We start from the raw sequence: 22,900 nt of genomic DNA, 5'->3' as shown, positions 1-22,900 counted from the left end.
AAAGAATCCGCCTGCCAATGCAGGAGACCTGGGTTCAATCTCAGGGATAGGAAGAGCACCTGGAGGAGGAAATGGTAACCCACTCCGTTATCCTTGCCTGGGAAATCCCATGGACAGAGAAGCCTGGTGGGCCACAGTCCATGGGGTCACAAGAGTCAGACACGACTGAACCACTGACCTCGATGCACCGCTCTGAGCTTCCTTCAGTCCTGATCTCCTCTCTGGTCCTTGAAGCTTGCTCTTCTCTGCCTGGAGCACTCACCATGCCCTTCCCACACCCCTTTTCTCTCACTCTGGAGGTGTTCCCTTGTCCCGGCTGAGTTAGGCTTTCCCTGTTCTGCATAACTTCCTTCCGTCTCCCCATCATCACACTCGTCATGTGTCACTGTGTCCACACGTAGGACGACCGTCCTCCCAGCTTATCTGTGTGCTCCTCAAGGGCAGGGAGCTGGTTCTTGCTCATCTCTGTGTCCTTCCTTCCTGGTACAGTGTTTGCGGCCAAGTAGCAGATACTGAGTACGTGTCTATGGAGGGATGGATGGCATTTTATTCTAATATCTAGAGGTTTCTGAAAATCTTCCTCAATGGCATTACCAAACTCAGAGTGAACAGTACCTTTGGTTTTTAAAATTAGTTTAAAATTAAGGATAACAAGCTTTCAAAAGAAGTTTGGTCTTTCTTTCTGTTTTTTAACTTATAAAAACAATACGTATTCTTTATTTAGTGCCTCAAACTTGATTTTTTTTTAAATAAAAATGGGCCAATTGAGCATTTTTTGTTTTTTTTAATAAAAATAAAAATGGGCCAGTTGGGCGGTTTACTGGTTGAGTTCACAGACTTGGCAGTTAGCTGACTAGAGGTCCAATCACAGCTCTTTTACAGATGGCTGTGACTTTGGGCACATTGCTGATCTTACTCAGGCCCAGTTTTCTCATACCTAATCTAGGAATACAAATCATGTGCACTCTATTGGGCTAATGTAAGGATCACATGAGATAATGCATGGGCTCACCATGCCTGGCTCATGGTAGGTGCTCAGTTACAATGGAATCTGTGGGTCACTGTGTTTTTGAAAAGGCCTTTAATACTCAGTTTCTTTTTTTTTTTTTTTTCTAAGCAAGAATTAATCAGTGAGCAGTAAAATATTCACAGTCTTCTCGTTCACTGTTTAGAAAGTCCTACCTACTTTTATTTAGTGAAAAATAATTTTTTCCTGATGAGTCTATGTACCAGAGTGGGAGGATGAGGATCAGTTAATAGTCCGACACCCAGGCCTTGATACTGAGGCCCAGGAGGTCAGGTTCTCAACCGGCTCTGAACAATCATGACTCTCCTCTCACTTTGCAAAATGGTGACTTGATAGCCCAGTGTACCTTGCAAACTCTTTATAAGTTGTTAAACTCTGGTATACTCAATGCACTCTCTTCCGATCTTCTGTGGTTACCTGAATTGCCTTAGACACAGTCTGCTGGCATCTCAACAGCTGCAGACCAAGAATACACAGAGCTGGCGGTTGAGGAATAATTTTTGCTAAGGCGCAAACTTTCAAAAGGAAGGTCCCTAGAGATCACGCTGTGATGTTCAAGCAGCTTTGAAATATCCCAGCTGATACTGATGTCCTGGGGTTTAGTGGGTAGAATACAGTAAGAGTTTCCAGGTAAAGGCAGAGTTTACAATTGAGTTGGATAATAGAGTCAGGGTTTCACAAGAGTTGTCTAGGTTGAAAGGTTGAAGTTAGAGCTAGCCAGTAACCAGAGAGACAGGGAGAGCATTCTACTCTCTGGGGGACTGGGGAGAGCTATAGGGGACTTCCCCAGTGGCTCAGATGGTAAAGAACCCCCAGTGTGGGAGACCTGGGTTCGATCCCTGGATTGGGAGGATTCCCTTGGAGAAGGGCATGGCAACCCATTTCAGTATTCTTGCCTGGAGAATCCCCATGGACAGAGGAGCCTGGCAGGCTCCAGGCCATGGGGTCGCAAAGAGTCGGACAGGACTAAGTACAACACAGCACATAGAGGGTGAAGACAGAGTTGGAGCCAAGGATTGCCTCTTGATAAGTTAAAAAGAGACTATGAACGTGCTTTGAAGTCACCCTAGAGTGTCATACGAACATTGGTGTGAAACCCTGCATGCTGCCTCTGGTCTGTTTCTGTGTGTGTGTGAATGTACACAGTCATGTTTGATTCTTTGTGACCCCATGGAGCATGGAGCCTGGCAGTCTCCTCTGTCCATGGAACTTTTCAGGCAAGAACACTAGAGTGGGTTGCCATTTCCTACTCCAGGGGATCTTCCCAACCTGGGATCGAACTCACATCTCTTGGATCTCCTGCATTGACAGGCAGATTCTTTATGACTGTTGCCACCTATTTCTAGTCCCAAGGAAAAGAATAAGACCCAAAGGGCTAGGCGTTGGGTGGAGGGAAGAGCAGCTCCCTCTCTATACATGCATGGGTGAACCCGGCATCCAGTGAGGATGGAGATCCTACTGAGTTTCATTGCCGAGAGCTGGCAAAGGAACCTCTGGGAAGACCCTGCTGAAACCCTCCGGAGATGCCAAGCAGGAGGCGGAGTATTGCACCAACCTCTCAGTTAGCACTGTTGTCAGCAGATCACAGTGTCTCCCCTGCTTTTACTGTAGGGTGTCACCCTCCACTTTGGAGAAAGAGAAATGTTGAAAAACAAAGATTGCATTCATTAGAAATTTGCTACACTAACCGTCCTTTCTCGTGTCAGAAGGGTTCTTTATCCTCTCATTATAAACCTCTAAGGTGATCAGTGTCATACAATGATACCAGTGTTGCAGGGACTTTTCATTAGATTTTATAAGTAAATTCTGCTACCTGTGTCCATGAAACCATCTAGTGAAAAACTAAGTCTCTCGGGCTGTCATTTGATGTCTTCCTTTGTCTAATCTCACTCCACTTGCAGTCTTGTGTCTCATTTCTCCCCTGAACATCATGTCCTCAGATTTTAACACACTCTTTTCCAAATATCTTCTTGTTAGTTGCTCAGTCGTGTCCGACTCTTTGCGACCACATGGACTGTAGCCCATCAGGCTCCTCTGTCCTTGGGATTTTCCAGGCTAGAATACTGGAGTGGGTTGCCATTTCCTACTCCAAGAGATCCCGACTCAGGGATCGAACCCGTGTCTCTTAATCTCCTGCGTTGGCAGACGGATTCTTTACCCCTGAGCCACCAGGGAAGCCCAAATACCTTCTTATCAGTGTTTTTATATTTTAGTGTTTGATCTTCACCAGCCTGCTCTCTTCTTTCCACCATCTTTGCCTGTTCAAATCCTCCCCGTCTCAGAGGGCAGTGTGGTATCATGGAAAAGCAGAATGCTGGGAATCCAGAGGTCTGCCTTCCTGTGCAGACTGTTCGTCTCTGTGTGTAGTATTGGGTTCATTACTATCCCTCCTTAAAGGGTTTTGTCTTTTTTCGTTTCTTTCTCTTTCTTATCTGTAAAATGATAGGACTGGAACGGGTGTTTTCTAAGATCCCTCTGGCTGTAATATTCTGTAATATACTTTTTTAATAAAGTCTTCCTGAACACTTCAGGCTGAAGGTTTGGGTCCAGTCTCTGAATTGTTACAGCGGGCCATTTAGATTTCTTTTGACTTCTGTTGGACTTATGAGTCCACCTGCCACCTCTCCTGAAAAGAGAGAGCCCCTTGAGAAGAGTCTTACATATTTTTGGGTCCTCCGTGATGTCTTGCACATAATAGACATTTAACAAATATACTTTAGAGGACTGCCTAGAATAAATTTCTGCTGAGCAGGCAAAATGATTTAGAAGTGATTTGAACTTAAAATTTAGGCTTTCTTGGATTATTTTCAGGAGATTCTAAAACGAACTGACTAAACTTCTTATTCAGTAAACTTGCACCTGTTTGATGAAGGAAACAGTGAATAAGATAGAATCTAGGGAGTGAGAGAAAATACTTTCGTGGCCCGTATAGCTGGATGTGATTATATACTGATGGGATCAGGTCAGAGACTGGCAGCATCATCACTAGGACAGAATATTGAAACGCTAATTATTTAGTTTTTTCTAATAATGATTAAGTGCTAAGTAGTATTTAGCTAGTTAAATGAGACACAACTTTGCACATGTGTACACTTGCCAGGTCAACAAGTGAAAATTGGACTTTTTATGGTAGCTGGTTAAAGCCTCAATAGAACCTTTTGAATATTTTAGTCAACTTCAGTAACTTCCAAACTTGTTTTCACAAAGTAACATCTGTGTTAAGATATGGGGAAGATTCTATGGTTAGACTTTTATCTTTTCCTTTATTGAGGTATAACTGACAAGAAAAATTACAATATATTTAAAGTGTACAACATGATGATTTGATATATTGGGTTTGCCAAAAAGTTCATTTGGGTTTTCCCGTAACATCTGTTTTTAAATTGATTAATTTATTTTAATTGGAGGATAATTACTTTACAATATTGTGGTGGTTTTTGCCATGCATTGACGTGAATCAGCCACAGGTGCACATGTGTCCCCCATCCTGCACCCCCCTCCCACCTTCCTTCCCACCCCATCCCTCTGGGTTGTCCCAGAGCACAGGCTTTGAGAGCCCTACTTTATGCATTGAACTTGGCACTGGTCATCTGTTTTACGTATGATAATACACATGTTTCTTACAGATACCTATACTGCATTCATTACGTCATGTATTTATCTTTTTATTTACATATTTATTTGGTGAGAACATGTAAGTTTTACTGTCTTAGCAAATTTCAATTATATAGCACAATGTTTCTAACTATAGTCACTGTGTTGCACCATTAGATCCTCAGAATTTATTCATCTTCTATGTGAAAGTCTGTACCCCTTTACCAACCTTTCCCTATTTCCTCCACTGCCCAGACTCTGGCAATTACTTTTCTACTCTATCTTTGACAAAGCAGGCAAAAATGTACAATGGAGAAAAGACAGTCTCTTTAACAAGTGGTTCTGGGGAAACTGGTCAATCACCTGTAAAAGAATGAAACTAGAATACTTTCTAATGCCATACACAAAAATAAACTCAAAATGGATTAAAGATCTAAATATAAGACCAGAAACTATAAAACTCTTAGTGGAAAACATAGGCAGAACACTTTCTGACATAAACCACAGCAAGATCCTCTATGACCCACCTCTCAGAGTAGTGGAAGTAAAAACAAAAATAAACAAATGGGACTTAATTAAACTTAAAAGCTTTTGCAAGGTGAACTATAAGCAAGGTGAAAAGGCAGCCTTCAGAATGGGAGAAAATAATAGCAAATGAAGCAACAGACAAAGAATTAATCTCAAATACATACAAGCAGCTGATGCAGCTCAATACCAGAAAAATAAATGACCCAATCAAAAAATGGGCCAAAGAACTAAACAGACATTTCTCCAAAGAAGACATACAGATGGCTAACAAACACATGAAAGGTGCTCAACATCACTCATTATCAGAGAAATGCAAATCAAAACCACAATGAGGTACCATCTTACACCAGTCAGAATGGCTGCCATCAAAAAGTTTACAAGCAATAAATGCTGGAGAGGGTGTGGAGAAAAGGGAACCTTCTTACAGTGTTGGTGGGAATGCAAACTAAAACAGCCACTATGGAGAACAGTGTGGAGATTCCTTAAAAAACTGGAACTAGAATTGCCATACAACCCAGCAACCCCACTGCTGTGCGTACACACTGAGGAAACCAGAGTTGAAAGAGACATGTGTACCCCAATGTTCATTACAGCACTGTTTACAACAGATAGAACATGGAAGCAACCTAGATGTCCATCAGCAGATGAATGGAAAAGGAAGTTGTGGTACATATAAAAAATGGAATATTATTCAGCTATAAAAAAAGAACACATTTGAGTCAGTTCTAATAAGGTGGATGAAACTGGAGCCTTTTATACAGAGTGAAGTAAGCCAGAAAGAGAAACACCAATACAGTATATTAATGCATATATATGGAATTCAGAAAGATGGTAATGACCACTCTACATGCAAGACAGCAAAAGAGGCACAGATTTAAAGAACATACTTCAGGACTTTGTGGGAGAAGGTGAAGGTGGGACGATATGACAGAATAGCATTGAAACATGTATCTTATCATATGTAAAATAGTTGACCAGTGCAAATTCATGCAATGTATGAAGCAGGGCACCCAAAGCTGGTGCTCTGGACAACCCAGAGGGATGGGGTGGGGAGGGAGGTTGGAGCGGGGTTCAGGATGGTGGGACACATGTACACCCGTGGCTGATTCATGTCAATGTATGGCAAAAACCACCACAATATTGTAAAGTAATTAGCTGCCAATTTAAATAAATTAATTTAAAAAAGATTGCACTATAAATGATACCATACAGTATTTGTCTTTGTCTGTCTTATTTTGCTTAGCATAATGCCCACCAGGCTCATTACCATTAAGACTCTTAGTTGCTTCCGTTTGGTGTGTATGGGAGAGAAGAGAGCCCCCCGTAGTATTTGTTGGCGAATGTGGAGCAGGCACTCCACAGAGGTGCACTTTTCTGAGAACCAGTGTGGAGTTACATGTTCTCCCCTGTGTTTTCTTCAGAGTCCTGATCATCTGGGGGATTCCTTCTTCAGGAATGTGTACTTCTGCAGTTACAGTCACTCAGGTGTTTCATAAGTACCTTTCCAAGTGCCCTGCTTTATTAATGAGTGGTACTTATGTACCTATCTTAATATCTTATGCATCTTCTCGCCTGCATCCTTTACCGACCTTGTGAACCAAAACAATGAAAAAAGAAAAAGACAGGCAGGCAGAGCTACAACTGGTAGGTTAAGAATGACTGACACTCAGCTCTCATGGGGTGGTGTCACTGGTGTTTGCACTCAAATGCAGAGTGACAACCATCTGGGAAAATGCCTGTTTTAATCACATGATTTAGTTTGAAACTAAGCAAAACATTTTTAGTAGTTGGTCAGGCTCCTTTTTTACTCTTGCTCTTTTTGATATTACATGCTGTACTGCGCTTAGTCAGTCAGTCATGCCTGACTCTTTGTGACCCTGTGGACTGTAGCCCACCGGGCTCCTCTGTCCATGGGATTCTCTAAGCAGGAATACTGGAGTGGGTTGCCATGCCTTCCTCCAGAGGATCTTCCCAACCCAAGGATCAAACCACGTCTCCTGCATTGCAGGCAGATTTCTTACTCTCTGAGCCATCAGGGAAGCCCAAGAATGCTGGAGTGGGTAGCCTATCCCTTCTCCAGGAGATTTTCCCAACCCAGGAATTGAACTGGGGTGAAACATTACGTGATGACTACTCAAAAAGCAAAAAAGTTAATTAGAATCAAAGGTGTGGGCATTAAATATTGACAGAGAAGCCAGCAGTGAGTTGATATACAAATACAATAAAATGTAATGAATGCTTTTAATACAAGCTGTCTAAACATAGATACAGTCTACCCAGCCTTCTGTTTTGCAAATTAGAAACTGGCTGAAGTTCATGAAAGAAACTTTTCAGTAGTTGAAGTTGTCAATTTAATGTTGCTTTGAATGATCGCTGTTACTTGTAGCAACTTTTATTGTGAGGAAATTAAAGGGAATAAATGTTGATTTTGAGGTATCTCAATGTTTATCATCTTGATTAAGCCAAATCCTATCTTTTCTTTCCATGTATTACTATCTTTTCTAAGAATCTATGACATTAGATGAGTTTTCCTAACTGTTGGGAAGCTAAAAACAAGTCTATAAACATCACTTATCATAGCAACATAAAGTAGGCCCCATTTTCTTTTGGTGAAATAAACTTGATTTTATCTTTTCAACTTTCTGTGTGGGATTTTTTTTTTTTAAAACAGTCCATCAGCTTTCCAGTAAAAGAAGCAGAATTGCTGCCTGTCAGCCAAAAGGGATAGGATACCCTGAAATTACATGTTTCATGGTCCCTTAGTATACAATGCTGCATATTGTAGATCTTTGTTAGCATGCACTATATGCATTATTTTCTACTTACTATAATTATAACATTACATATACCTTTCATGCAATTAGTTTCACGCTGGCTTTTTGAAAAAATCATAATATGACTTTCTATTTATTTCAGCTTTCCTGACAGTAAAAAGAGAAATAGCTATTTACTTTCAAGTCAGTGATGTTTTTATCATCACAGCTGTCTTCAAGAATAAGCTTTCTACATAGAGAACAGACTTATGGGCATGGGGAGAGGGGAGAAGAGGGTGAGATGTATGGAGGGAGTAACATGGAAACTTACATTACCATATGTAAAATAGAGAGCTAATGGTAATCTGCTATGTGGCTCAGGGAACTCAAACAGGGGCTCTGTATCAACATAGAGGGGTGGAGTGGGGAGGGAGATGGGAGGGAGTTTCAGCAGGGAGGGGATGTATGCATGCCTATGGCTGATTCATGTTGAGATTTGGCAGAAAACAACAAAATTCTGTAAAGCAATTATCCTTCAATTAATAAATTAAAACAGTGAGAAAAAAAAGAATAAGCTTTCTTCCTCCCCATATATTACTTTCTTTTGGTTTATAGAGCTTTATTATATTTGAAATACCAAGTATTTTTGGTAAATTTTTTGGGTTATAGATTCAGCTGATAGGCACATCATTTTTTTTGTTGTTTAAAAACTCCTTAAGAATAAACTGGGACTTCTCTGGCGTTCCAGTGGTTAAGACTCTGTGCTTCCACTGCAGGGGCCACGAGGTCGATCCCTGCTTGGGGAGCTAAGATCCCCATGCCACACGGCCTGGTCAGAATAAATAAATAACCTTCTGTTTCTGAATAAGGACACTTGAGTTTTGAGAGGCAGTTGCACTTTATCAGATATTTGAAGGAAGAAATAGTTTAGTACTGCAGTGTTCTAAAATGCTTAAGTACCCCCGTTATATAAGAACTGTTTTAAAAATATATAGTGTTTGTTTTAAGAAGTGAAAGTTTAATCATCTGCATATAGTAATATTTTCTCATTTGCGATGTTAAATTGCAAAGCAAATAATCAGAATTTAATATGTATTTAATGAGACAGTTAATAATTCACAATTATTTCTCGGTGAATATAGTCCAATGATGTGCTAGATTTGTCAACCTTTTTTCCCCCCTTTTAAAGTGAGCCCTTTGTATGATTTTACCAAATAATAGCACTCTGGTGAGATTTTTATACTTAGGCTCTGCTTGTATTCCAGAGTCTATATTTTTTACCTTTACCAAAATTCTAATATATTGTATTTTCCTTTTCAAACAAAAAGTGAGCTCTGGCTGATTTTCCTAGGAGATGCCTTCTCAGTCTCTGACTTTCATGTGCTTTGGGTTTCTAGAGTACTGATTCTGTAGGTACTTTTTACAATTCCATGGCACTTTCTAATCTATCAACACTGAGATCAATCTTAGCATCTCTTAATTTTATTTTCCTCCTGAAAGCTGAAAGTGGCTCCCCTTGCCTCTCAGATAAAATCTCTTTCAAAAAGAAACCCTCAAAAAAACCTATGACTTGTCTCCAAACCTCTTTTGCAGTTCTGGTTCTTCCAAGTCAGAGTTTCTTACCCTTCCTGAGTACACAGTGGGCTTCCCAGGTGGTGCTAGTGGTAAAGAACCCGCCTGCCAGTGCAGGAGACACAAGAGATGCGGGTTTGATCCCTGAGTCAGGAAGATCCCTGGAGGAGGGCATGGCCACCCACTCCAGTATTCTTGTTTGGTGAATCCCATGGACAGAGGAGCTTGGCAGGCCACAGTCCATAGGGTTTCAGAGCCAGACACGACTGAAGCCACTTAGCACGCACGCAAGTACACGATGCCCTCCTAGTCTCCCAGCCATTTTATGTATGTTTTGCTTCATGTGAGCTTCTTCCTCTCATCTTTCCCTATGAAAATCCTGCAGTTTTCAAGAGATCAGATTTTTTTCCTCTAGGAAGCTCGTCTTAGTCTCCCCCAAATGGAAATAACCTTGTTTTTCTCGGAACATTTGTAGTATTTTATCAGTGTTTAATTCATTCTTAAAGTTGTTTTGATTTTTAAATTTCATCTATAATTCAATTACAAGTTTCTTATGAACAAGGATTAAAAATGGTAATAATTGTATGTTTTACAATTTCCAATATACTTTTTTTCCCCCAATATACTTTTAAGAATCATTTCATGTAGTTCTATGGAAACCCTTTGAGATAAATATTTTTATTTTCCATACTTGACAAATAGACTGAAACTCAAAAAGTTTGAATATCTGCTCAAGATCACATAGCTAGTTAATGGCTGAGTTAGGACTCAGACCTCCCAAGCTCATGCGTTTTTTCCACCATACCACACTAATTCTTGGATTTCCCAGGTGGCCCTCATGATAAAGAATGTACCCACCAATGCAGAAGACATACGAGATGTGGATTCGATCCCTGGGTCCGAAGGATCCCCTGGAGTAGGAAATGGCAGTCCACTCCAGTATACTTGCCTGGAAAATCCCATGCTTAGAGGAGCCTGGTGAGCTTCAGCCCATAGGGTTGCAAAGAGTTGGACACGAGTGAAGTGACTTAGCACCCACGCACACTAGTTCTTGTACTAATAATACAGCCGCAATAGCAACAACAATAATAGTATATAATAGCTAACTCACGTTCTGCGCTTATAATAGGCCAGGAGCTATGCTTTACATACAGAGTTCAGGGCATTTTGAATTTTTCTATTATGAAATTGTAAAATATATTCTATACAAAGTAGAATATATAATGAACTCCTTTGTCCCCATAACTTTGTTTCAACGATTATCAGAATTTTGTTCATCTTGTTTTAATCTGTGTTGAACATATTATCTGTATGTTGTCTTTTAAAAGACCATACCTTTACATAATGCATTTTTGTTATCCTGTCTTAGTTTTTATCTCTTACACAACCACAATCTGATTACTACACCTAACAAGCTAATAATAACCCCTTAATGTACACTGATGCCCTGCATTCCGTTTTCCTCAGTTCTCCCCAGTGTCCCTTAAAGTTGGTTTGTCTCCATCAGCACCCAGACAAGAGTGAACACTGCATTCAGTTGAGGTACCCCCTCAGTCCCTTTGAAGGGTGAAAGATACGTTCTCCTATTCTCTTTATCCTGAGAGATATTGACCCACTTCCATGAATGTAAACATTTTATCAAAATTATACCAATATTGATGAACTTACAGTGAGGAACTATTTTCTAAAGTAAGTTTCGTCAACCCAGTTTAACTTCTTGATTAATTTACCATAATGCAATGAAACCATATTCATTTCTTCCAGACTAGAAATTTCTGTCTTAATTACTTCCCAACAATTAAAAAAATTGTTTTTTTCCCCCCTGAATTTTCATAGCATTTAATTTTGAAATGTTTTATACACTATGAAAATCAGTAAGCATATATTTAATACTGACTAAAGAGGACTCTATACACATTGTTACTACATAATACCATATAATCCTTTGTATCTCATACCATCTGTTAATTAGAGGCTTATAATGAACAGATTTAGTTTTTTCCTGGTATAGGCTTAGTAAATGTTTGTTGAATTATTCAATATTGAGTTACTGTGAATATTTTATTGCCAAAATTAAAGAATGGATTTTGTTAATTAATCATCTGAACTGAGCAGTGGCAGATTGCTGCTGTGTAACATCAGAAATACACCATGTTGCTGTGCCGGAATAATTGTCTAATGTCTATAGACGGACAGAACAGTTTGTCCAGACTTCTCCCCCCCTGTGTCCCCAGCTGGTAGTGGCAGCAGGGAATTTGATAACAAAGTGTGCCGTGTTTCTTGTACCTACAGTGGCTTAGGAGTCCCAAGGCTATAAAATATTCGGTTTCATCAAGCATAATGATATCTTTATTTGATATCATATTATTTTGTGTCCCTTCTGAAACCTCTTGCTATGAAGTTGCCTAAAGTACAATATGGAAATTCTTTGCCATGCTGCACACTCTCTCTTGCTGTTGTTCGGTCACTAAGACGTGTCCGACTCCTTTATGACACCAGGGACTGTAGCCCGCCAGACTCCTCTGCCCATGGGATTTCCAGGCAAGAATACTGGAGTGGGTTGCCATTTCCTCCTCCAGGGGCTCTTCCCATCACAGGGATTGAACCAGTGTCTCCTGCATTGGCAGGCCGGTTCTTTACCACTGAGCCACCTGGGAAGCCCGCGTGTTCTTTTTGATCTTCAGTTTATCCATCCAGTGTTTCTTAGTGAGTGTTTAGCTTGCCTTTGTTCTGAATCTGAATATTGCTCTTGTAAGCACATTGATTTCTTCCCCCCACCACAGTATTTGTTTTGGCTGCTTTGGTTATACCAAGTGACTGAACTACCAAAGAGTCTAACTTTGCCATTTACAGCAGCACATTATTTCAAAGGGAAATTTCAAGGATGTGGATTTTATTATTCCTGTTTGAAAAGGAGCTTTTGACTTTGCCAGGAAGCTTTATCAGTGTGTTTTAAAGCCATGCAAACTAGTAGTACAGTTAAAAGGTGTGTTGGTTTGCCTGACTTTCGGCTACTGTTTCGAATTTGTTACAGGGAACCTGTTTATGCACATGTTTGGAACTATTTACGATGCAGTTTAATTCTTTTTTATGGATACATAAATAATGTATGTTCACTGAGAGAATTTGGAAAATAAGAAATTTCTAGTGATTCCTAAAGCAGAAACCTCTCACTGTGTTATTGGATTAAGAACTGTTGGAATAAGATCGTGTTTGGAGATTTGCTTGTCTAGGCCCTGTTTATTCAGATGAATGAAGACGGTGGTATAAATCTCTCCCTGAGACAGATTAAGGAGGATTGACTGTCTGAGTCTCCCAACTGCTTGTATAGTAAGTATATTTTCAGGCATTTTAGACAAAGAATTAAAAGTTTCAATATTTGATGAAAACTCTATGGTTATTTTAAAAAAGCAGTTTATTTCTCCTGATGCTACTATAATACTAGCTTTTTAGTTGTTATGTTTGACTGCAATTGGTATTTGTTGATGACATTCATACAGTTAGTGTTTCTAAGGAAAATTAGGACCGTATGAAAAAAATCTTTAAATTTTATACAAATGGAGCCAACTCTATGAAAGTTACTGAAGAATTAGGAGGAACTGGAGGGAAGGCCAAAAGTTAAGATGCTTGAGAGAGCACATGGCAAGCTGAACACTAGCCATGGCAAACACTCACTTGGAGACCATTTTAAAAATTCCTGCAGAAGAAAGAAAAATTGACTTCCTCATCTTCTCCCTTCTGAACCTTGCATTCAGGGAGTTCCTGGATACATGTTTTAGGCTGTTTTATAATCTTTGAGTAACTGATTTATGACTCCATAACTTTATAAAGCAATTCAGGGAGACTACCTCCTGACATCCTGTTTTGCAATATAGTGAAGCAGAGAACAGCCCCCTCTTTTAAGACAGAGTGAATTTGCCTTTAAAATCCCATTGTTTGCAGGATCCTAACTGCTTAGAACTTAAGTTTGTGTGCTTGCATGCTCAGATCTGATAGACAGAGTGCCTGAAGAACTATGGATGAAGGTTCCTGACATTGTACAGGAGTCAGTGATCAAGACCATCCCCAAGAAAAAGAAATGCAAAAAGGCAAAATGGTTGTCTGAGAAGTCCTTACAAATAGCTGACAAAAGAAGAGAAGTATAAGGCAAAAGAGAAAAGGAAAGACATACCCATCTGAATTCAGAGTTCCAAAGAATAACAAGGAGAGATAAGAAAGACTTCTTCAGTGATCAACGCAAAGAAATAGAGGAAAACAACAGAATGGGAAAGACTAGAGAGCTCTTCAGAAAATAATTAGAAATACCAAGGGAACATTTCGTGCAAAGTTGGTCACAATAAAGGATAGAAGTGGTATGGATCTAACAGAAGCAGAAGATATTAAGAAGAGTTGACAAGAATACACAGAAGAACTAAACAAAAAAGATCTTCATGACTCAGATAGCCACGATGGTGTGATCACTCACCTAGAGCCAGACATCCTGGAGTGTGAAGTCAAGTGGGCCTTACGAAGTATCACTACAAACAAAGCTAGTGGAGGTGATGGAATTCCAGCTGAGCTATTTTAAATCCTAAAAGATGATGCTGTGAAAGTGCTACACTCAATATGCCAGCAAATTTGAAAACCTCAGCAGTGGCCACAGGACTGGAAAAGGTGAGTTTTCATTCCAATCCCTAAGAAAGGCAATGCCAAAGAATGTTCACACACTTGTGTTCATCTGACACACTAGCAAGGTAATACTCAAAATTCTCCAAGCCAAGCTTCAAGATTACGTTAACTGTGAACATCCAGATGTTCAAGCTGGATTTAGAAAAGGCAGAAGAACCAGAGATCAAATTGCCAACATCCGTTGCAGCATAGAAAAAGCAACAGTATTCTAGAAAAACATCTACTTCTGCTTTATTGACTATGCCAAAGCCTTTGACTGTGTGGATCACAATAAATTGTGGAAAATTCTTCAAGAGGTGGGAATACCAGACCATCTGACCTGCCTCCTGAGAAATCTGTATGCAGGTCAAGAAGCAACAGCTAGAACCAGACATGGAACAACAGACTGATTTCAAATTGGGAAAGGAATACATCAAGGCTGTATACTGTCACCCACTTATTTAACTTATATGCAGAGTACATCATGCGAAATTCTGGGCTGGATAAAGCACAAGCTGGAATCAAGATTGCTGGGAGAAATATCAATAACCTCAGATATGCAGATAATACCACCCTTATGGCAGAAAGTGAAGAGGAACTAAAGAGACTCTTAATGAAAATGAAAGAGGAGAGTGAAAAACCTGGCTTGAAACTCAGCATTCAGAAAACTAAGATCATGGCATCTGGTCCCATCACTTCATGGCAAATAGATGGGGAAACAATGAAAACAGTGAGAGACTTTATTTTGGGGGGCTCCAAAATCACTACGCATTGTGATTGCAGCCATGAAATTAAAAGACGCTTGCTTGCTCCTTGGAAGAAAAGCTATGATCAACCTAGACAGCATGTTGAAAAGTAGTGACATTACTTTGCCGACAAAGGTCCATCTAGTCAAAGCTATGATTTTTCCAGTAGTCATGTTTGGATGTGAGAGTTGGACCATAAGGAAAGGTGAGTGCTGAAAAATTGATGCTTTTGAACTGTGGTGAGAGTCCCTTGGACTGCAAGGAGATCAAACCAGTCAATCCTAAAGAAAATCAGTCCTGAATATTCATTGGAAGGACTGATGCAGAAGCTGAAGCTCCAATACTTTGGCCACCTGATGAGAAGAACTCACTCATTTGAAAAGACCCTGATGCTGGGAAAGGTTGAAGGCAGGAGGATAAGTGGACGGCAGAGGATGAGATGGTTGAATGGCATCACCGACTTGATGGACATGAGTTTGAGCAAGATCCGGGAGAGTTGGTGAAGGACAGGGAAGCCTGGCATGCTGCAGTAGTCCATGGGGTCGCAAAGAGTTGGACATGACTGAGCGATTGAACCGAACTGAACTGATGCTTAATTGTGTCCAACGCTTTGTGACGTGATGGACTGTAGCCCACCAGGCTCCTCTGTCCATGGGATTTCCCAGGCAAGAATACTGCAGTGGGTAACCGTCCCCTTCTCCCGGGGATCTTCCCAACACAAGAATCGAACCCATGTCTCCTTTGTCTCCTGCACTGCAGATGATTCTTTATCACTGAGCCACTGGGGAAGCCTTGAACTTAAGTTTGCTCTTCTCCAAGACAGAAGAGTTACCTCCCACTGACATGGTTGGTGTGAGGGTGTGGATGGTGAAGCACTGGAAGGACAGGTAGGCATGCAGCAGAAGACTTGAAAAACGTCAGGTTCCTTCTCTTTGTTGGCCCAAAGGGAGCAGAATGTTGCTGGAAGAGGTTTCTACCTCCTTCAGCAAGAGCAAACTATATGACTCCCCTTTCCTTTTCTTCTGTTCTTTCCTCAAATTTTATTTTATTTTAAAATATTTAATAAATTAAAGTATGTTTTCCTCCTGTCCTTAGGGGCTTAACAGAATCATTCCTCCTCCTAACCCTGTAGTCAAAGAGCCGTCCGACTCCTAGCTCTGTAAAGGTCCTTCTTTCTAGTACCTTGTCACAGAGAACATGATGAGACAAAAGAGTAATGATAAAAGAAAGCTCCATCCTTTTGAGACAATTCATAGTTATTTGATCATCTCTCATTCCATAGGTTCCTTCTTCTTTTTAAAATTTTCGTTCCTTTTTGTTGTTATTGTTCGTTGCTCAGTCGGGTCCGACTCTTGGGACCCCACGGACCGTAGCCTGCCAGGCTCCTCCATCAGTGGGATTTCCTAGGCAAAAATACTGAAACGGATTGCCATTTTCCCCTCCAGGGGATCTTCCCGACTAAATATTATCTTCCAGAAGAGTCAAGTGTGAGGTAAAAGCTATTTATTTTGTGCCAATTTTTATTAAAGGATACATACTGTATATATAGGATAATGATTAGTAAGTAAAGATAAATATCCACAGGAACAAAATGAAAATGGTAGCAGATTTATTTTGACAATTGCACATTGGGTAGTTTTTTTGTTTTCTAAACTTCTCTTTAAGAAAAATGAGTATGTGTGGCTTTTGTAATGGAAAAATAAGATATTGTTTATATATTTATTCAATTAAAGTAATCCTCAGGATTTTTTTGTTCTAGGCAAAAACTGTGATTGGAAAGAACAGATCGCTGTAACTGTCTCATTTTGCTCAGGATATTTACAGAAATTCCTTCCTGGGTTATGGTTTTAGCATTTCCTCGAAGGAATTATTGGAGCTTTTAAAATGAAGCCAGAAATGACCTGATGAGATCTCTGTTTAAGAAAAGTAACTAAACAAATGGTGGACTGGCCAGTTGTAAATCTGGAGGCAGGAGGCCCAAGAGGACCCTTTCTAGGAGTCTGAGCACAGCGATGGGCTGCCCTGGAGCAGTGACAGTGAGCCGGAGAGGCAGGAGCAGGTGTGCGAAGCAGGCACCGCAGAGTCAACCTTTCCGAAGTTAAACTCCCTTTTTTAATACTAGACTTCCCTCCCTACCCAGCAGAGGCCCCTCGCCTCCCAGTCTCATGTGTCTTTAGGTAGCATCATGTTCCACCTTGTTGCCCAAGACAGAAAGGTTGATTTCTCTCGCCTCACATCCAATTCATACTCAGATCTTGTAAGTCCTTTCCCCTAACTGTCTCTTAAGTATGTTCATACCTCTCAGCTCCTTACTTGAAGCCACCACCATCTCCGGCCTGAGTTTGTTAAGAAGTTTCCAGATGGCTTTCCTTTGCTTTCAGTCTTGTTTTCTGTCCTGTCATTTCACCAGAATGATTTTCCAAAAGTGAAAATCTGATCCTGTTACCCCTCTACTTCAGTGGCCTTTTGGTGCTATTCGGAAACAGACCAAACTCTTTCCCCTGGCTTCTAGGACTGCCAGAGCTAGACCCTGCCCCCTGTTCTAGGCTTGTTCCTTATTATTCCCTTCCTCACTCCTGCTCCTTGACTTCGCTTGGACCCATCCAGTGCTCCAGCTCTCTAGTACCCCAAGTCTTTACACATACTGTTCTCTCTACCTGGAACACTCCTCTTTCTCCTCCTTCCCGTAACCTCTTTAATTCCTTGGTAATTCAACTAGAATATCACTGCATGGTGGGACTTCCTGAGCCTTTGGTTAAATCTTCAAGACCTTTGGATGTTCCATAGCAGGACACATGACATGTACATCTACAGTAAGTTCTCTACATACAAATGAGTTCTGTTCTGAGAGAGCTCATTCGTAAGTCCAATTTATTTGTAAGTACAACAAAGCTAAGGCCTTCCCTGGTGGCTCAGGGGTAAAGAATCTGCCTGCAGGGAAGGAGCTGCGGGAGACCTGGGTTCTATCCGTGGGTTGGGCAGGTCCCTGGAGGAGGGAATGGCACCCCACTCTAGTGTTCTTGCCTGGAGAATCCCACAGACAGAGGAACCTGGAGGGCTACAGTCCATAGCGTCACAAAGAGTCGGACACGATGGGAGGGATTTAGCACGCATACACAGCAAAGTTAGCCTTGGTACCCAGCGGTCACAATCAGCTGTGTACTGCTGCCGTTAAGCTTTTGGACCCCCTGGGCTTGAAATAGACACTGTACCCTTTACAGCAGTGTACAGTAAAGTACACTTACAGAGGATGCATGCACACGGCAGTGTGCACCAGACATCTGAACCCGTTTATGTCAGCGGACATGCAAACGCACGTTTGCACCTCTGAATGTTCGCAACCTGAAAGTTTGTATGTAGAGTGCTTGCTGTGTTTTGTTTGTTTCATTGTCTGTTTCCTACTGGATTGTAAGCTATGAGTGTGGTCAGGGGTTGTAGTTATTTTATTTATCATTGCATCCCACTCAGCTAGTACAATACCTAGAACATTAGGTGCTAAAAAGGTTGATAAAATAGACAAAGGAGATATGGAAGGAAGAAAGGGAGGGAGGAAAGAGAAGTGGAGGAGAAAGGAGTGAAAGGAAATAAAAAGGAAGAAGAGAAGAGAAGGAGGGAGGGAGGGAGGAAGAAAGGAAGGCAGGCAAAAGTTTTGCAAATTGAAACTACAGAGATTCTAGTGACGTTTTGAATGAGAGCAGGGAAAAAATACAGTAGTCAAAAACATTCTGAGACTCATTCATTGACCAGCTGGGTACGAGGCCATACTGTTCAGAGTGGGTTAAAAAGAAAGGAGAGTAGGTTTTGGTGGAAGCATGATGAGTTCAGTGTGAACATCTGGTATAGAAACTCAGTTGACAATTCAGAACAGCAGATCTCATCTCAGCTGGGACTTAGGAGAGACGTGTGAGCTATATGAGACGGCTGAAGTGCAGGGAGTGGGTCAGAGTCCCAGAGAAAGTATATGGAGCCAGGAGACAGATGAGGCTGGAGTTGGGAAGACTCTAAAATGTGTTAAAAGTAGCACATACCAGCCCCAAATGGAGTCCCGTACGTTAAACTCTAACCACAAAACCCAGGCTTACCTTGATTATAGTTTCAGCCTCTCCCAGAAATGGAGTCTTAAACCAGTAAATGAGGATCACCTGGTCAGCCATGATGAGGTCACTGGCCCAAGAGACCCCTTAGGATAGTGACATTGTCACAATCTGCTGTAACAATTTTGCTAGTAGAACTTCCTTGTCCTGCTCCTTTCTGCTTGTGAAAGTCTCTTCTTTTGTGCTTCTCTTTTCCATCTGCTAGATTCATGAATCATTGAATAAGGTCAATAAGACTTTTAAAATTTACTCAGTTGAATTTTCTTTCTTTTTTTCTTTAACACATTGAAAGAAGACGTAGCAAAGGACCCTGTTAGTGGCAGTCAGGGACTTCACATTGCATTCTACATTTATAGGGCGTGTAATGGCAACTTACTCCTATATTCTTGCCTGGGAAATCCCATGGACAGAGGAGGTACAGTCCTTGGGGTCACAAAGAGTCAGTCACGACTGAGTGACTAACACAACACAACAACAACGAGCTCCTAAAATTGCTCAAGAGGAATGTGAAACAGCAAGGAGGAATCTGTAATCTTAAAAGCAGGGAGGGAGCATGAGCTCCCCACGGTGGTTTTTCATGACTTGTTCTTTTAAGAAACCCTTTTATGATATTTGTTTTTCCCTATGTTTCTTGAATTGAACAGAGCTGATATAATTAACACACAATTTGTTCGTCTGAACGTATTTATTTAAAATTTTGTGTTTATTGCAACATGCCATTTAAAGCCTATATAGCTTTGTACCATGTTTGACGGTGGACAGTATAAGAAATCAATAAAGGTATTTTTATTGCTACAACATATGTTATAAAATGCAGCTTTTTAAACCACTTCTACTCTTCCCACACAATCCACTTTTTAGAAGTTGTACATCCCATTAATAGAGTGGTCCATCTCTAAGTGAAAACTTTGAAATGGAGCAATAGCATGGGAGTGGATTCCATTTTTAACAGCTTGTCCTCTACAAAAGGACAGCAACCTTGGCGTCAGTAAATTGTGAGAAAATGAGGGCATTTCTAGGAAGAGAAGATATAGTTGAGACTTGTTAATAAACCCTGATTACAATTTCAGGTTTCCAAGGTCTTAAAGGACTAGACAGTAGGATAAAAGGAGAATAAATTAGTGTTTAATTAAAGCAAAAGAAGTACAGTATTGTATTTATCTTTATATAACTAAAAATCACAATTCTAAAGAGTGGATTAGAAATCTGTTTTTACTCTTCCTTGATTTCCTTTGCTGCCATTCTTTAAATCTGAAATATTCTGGCTCTAATATTTACACCTCAGTGTAAAATGAAAGAGCAGAAAATAAAAAACAAGTTGCAGAAGGCTAAAAATAATTTTGAATTTCCTTTTAAATAAGAAGAACTTAGAGCTAGTGTATTTAGAAGTCAGTTAAAAAAAAAAAAACTATGTCATAAAAGATGCGCTGTATGTGTTTACTAGTTTGGTTTGCATTAGCAATAAACTAGGACAGATTATTGGTAAGAGATTATTCTGGTTTGTTTTACCTCCAGACAAGTTCCTTTTTTGTTTAATGCTTTCTATGTAATTACAGGGTGTAGGAAAAAACAAGATTGTTGATAGATTCCTTCACCTGCTCAACAGACCCCGAGAATATATCCAGCTACACAGGTAAGAGGGTAAAACCCACAGCCTCTTAAGATCTGGTCTAATCAATTATCTTGCTCCTAGTACAATTTTAAAATATTTTCTTAAAGGCCCATTTTTAATATTCCAGTTTATTTCTTTTCCTTCTGCCCTTGTCTCTCCTCTCCTTAAAAGGTAATAAAATCATGCAAAATTTATTTTTAAAGTGACTAATGCTTTATAAACATGAATTCATAGATATTTTGTGGACAAAGTGATGACCATTGCATTCAGGAAGTAGTTTTCATCAACATAAAGGCTCTTAAATTAGAAGAAAAGAATGTGGAGACTAAGCTGACTCTAACAGGAAGTTAATGTAGCTCACAAGGAGAAATAGTGAACCATGTGACTCTCAGGTGTGAGATAAGGAACTCAAAAATATGAAGAAGTAAATTATTACTCTTGCCTTCTTGGAAAACACTTTATGGATTATTTAGTTTTGTGTGGTTTGCTGGTCCAGGGATAGCTTTTAATCAAATAGATTTTCTCAGCATGGATTGTTTTTAGCTTTATCAATGAACCTGTTCTTAATCTTTCTAAAATAAAAAATATGCAGCAGATCTACCAAAAGAAAGAGAAAAATATTCAGGAGTATACCAAGTAATAAGCAAATTAAAACTAGATTGAATTGTTATTGTTTTAATACCAGGAGATTAACAAAAATATTGTGTAGTGGAAATAACCCTGGATTGAGTTACAAGAATTGGTTTTTGTTTTGAGTCCTTTTACTAGATAATGATGTGTTTTTCAGAGGAAAATGTAGGAGAAAAGAAGGTAAAGTTAGTGGACCAAAGCAGAAAGAGAAGAGTACCAGAGTAAAGCTGAGCGGTGGTCAAACACTCCCTCTTGGCATTTACACCTCTGGTTGTGATGCAGTCACTGGTACCACTTTGGTCCTACCACAGTGCATGTGTGCGTGCTAAGTCACTTCCGTTGTGTCTGAGTCTTTGTGACTCCATGGACTGTAGCCCCCCAGGCTCCTCTGTCCATGGAATTCTCCAGGCAACAATATGGAGTGGGTTGCCATGCCCTCCTCCAGGGGGTCTTCCCGAATCAGGGGTCAAACCTGAGTCTCTTATGTCTCCTTCACTGGCAGGCAGGTTCCTTACCACTAGCGCCACATGACTCACACACTGGTAAAGGAACAACCACTAGAGACTGGTGAGCTGAACAATTACCAGAGCTCCCACACGGTTAGGAGCCTTCATTAAACTTTCTCCTGGGGTTCAAAGATGTATCCTGTGAAATCTGTGCTTTAGAAGTAGGATAAATCTGTCCCTAGAGTAAAAGCTATTCTATGCCTACCTTAATAAGTTTAAAAATAACTCTTGAAAAAAAACAAGGATGTTTGTTATTTAACACTATTTTGTAAGTTTTCCTCATACAAAATGATTTTAAAAATGAAAGGGTTAGATGTTGGGGGGAAATGTTTTGGAAACAATTAAACCGATTCAGAAATAAATTAGCTGCTTAGCTGAACAAACTTACCATTGAATTTTGAAAGAAGACTACAAAATCCAAACATTTATCAACAGAGCGTTTACAATATCAAGCATTTGATAGAATATTACTAGACATGCAAATAAGCAGGAAAAGTGGTCAATAGAAATAGACCCCAAAATGACAGATGATTGAGTTAGCAGACAAGGACTATAAAACAGTTGCCTTAAATATGTTCAAGCCTGTGAAGGGGGAATCAACATAATGAGGGAATAATTAGGAATTCTCAGTACAGAAATAGCAACCTTAGAAATGCAGTCTCACATACGGGCAATTAAAATCTCAAAAAAAGAAAAGATGGGGGACAAAGACCAGGGCAGAATATTATTTAAAGAGGTAATGATGGAAAATTTCCCAAATTTTGTGAAAAGCTTTAAGTCACCAGGAAGCTCAGTGAACCTCAAGCAAGATGAGCAGGAAACCACAGCAAAGTATGTTATAATCAAATTGTTTAAAATCGAAAGAGGAAATCTTTAAAACTGCCAGCAAAAATAGTTAAATAAATAAATAAGGCATATTACATATAGGGGGGAAATCATAAAAATGACCACTGACTTGTCATGAGTAACCACAATTCAGTGAAATGGTTGTTTTTCAACAGCCAAAAGAATGAAAAGTTAGTATACATTAGTAAGTCTGGCAAAACATTCTTTAGAAATATAGGCATTCTTAGATGAACAAAACAGAGTATTTTTTTTTACCAGCAAACCTGTGTAATATAAGAGAATTACAGTTAAGTATTCTCTGTGAGCATAGATAAAATAATTCTTAACAAATATTAACAGATCAAA

General features: G+C 39.9%; 1 protein-coding gene across 1 annotated transcript in view; it reads left to right on the top strand.

Moving 5' to 3' along the window:
* Nucleotides 1–22,900, top strand: part of VWA8 (von Willebrand factor A domain containing 8) — a 371,377-nt gene that overhangs the window by 136,561 nt on the left and 211,916 nt on the right. The window contains exon 21 of the mRNA XM_065901945.1: nucleotides 20,518–20,594. Within this exon, the coding sequence (XP_065758017.1) occupies nucleotides 20,518–20,594 (77 nt within the window). The remainder of the gene's footprint in view (nucleotides 1–20,517; nucleotides 20,595–22,900) is intronic.

The sequence above is a fragment of the Muntiacus reevesi genome, chromosome 11, assembly GCF_963930625.1.
Source record: "Muntiacus reevesi chromosome 11, mMunRee1.1, whole genome shotgun sequence".
Classification (NCBI taxonomy): Eukaryota; Metazoa; Chordata; class Mammalia; order Artiodactyla; family Cervidae; genus Muntiacus; species Muntiacus reevesi.
This window is presented reverse-complemented; position numbering and strand designations above follow the sequence as displayed.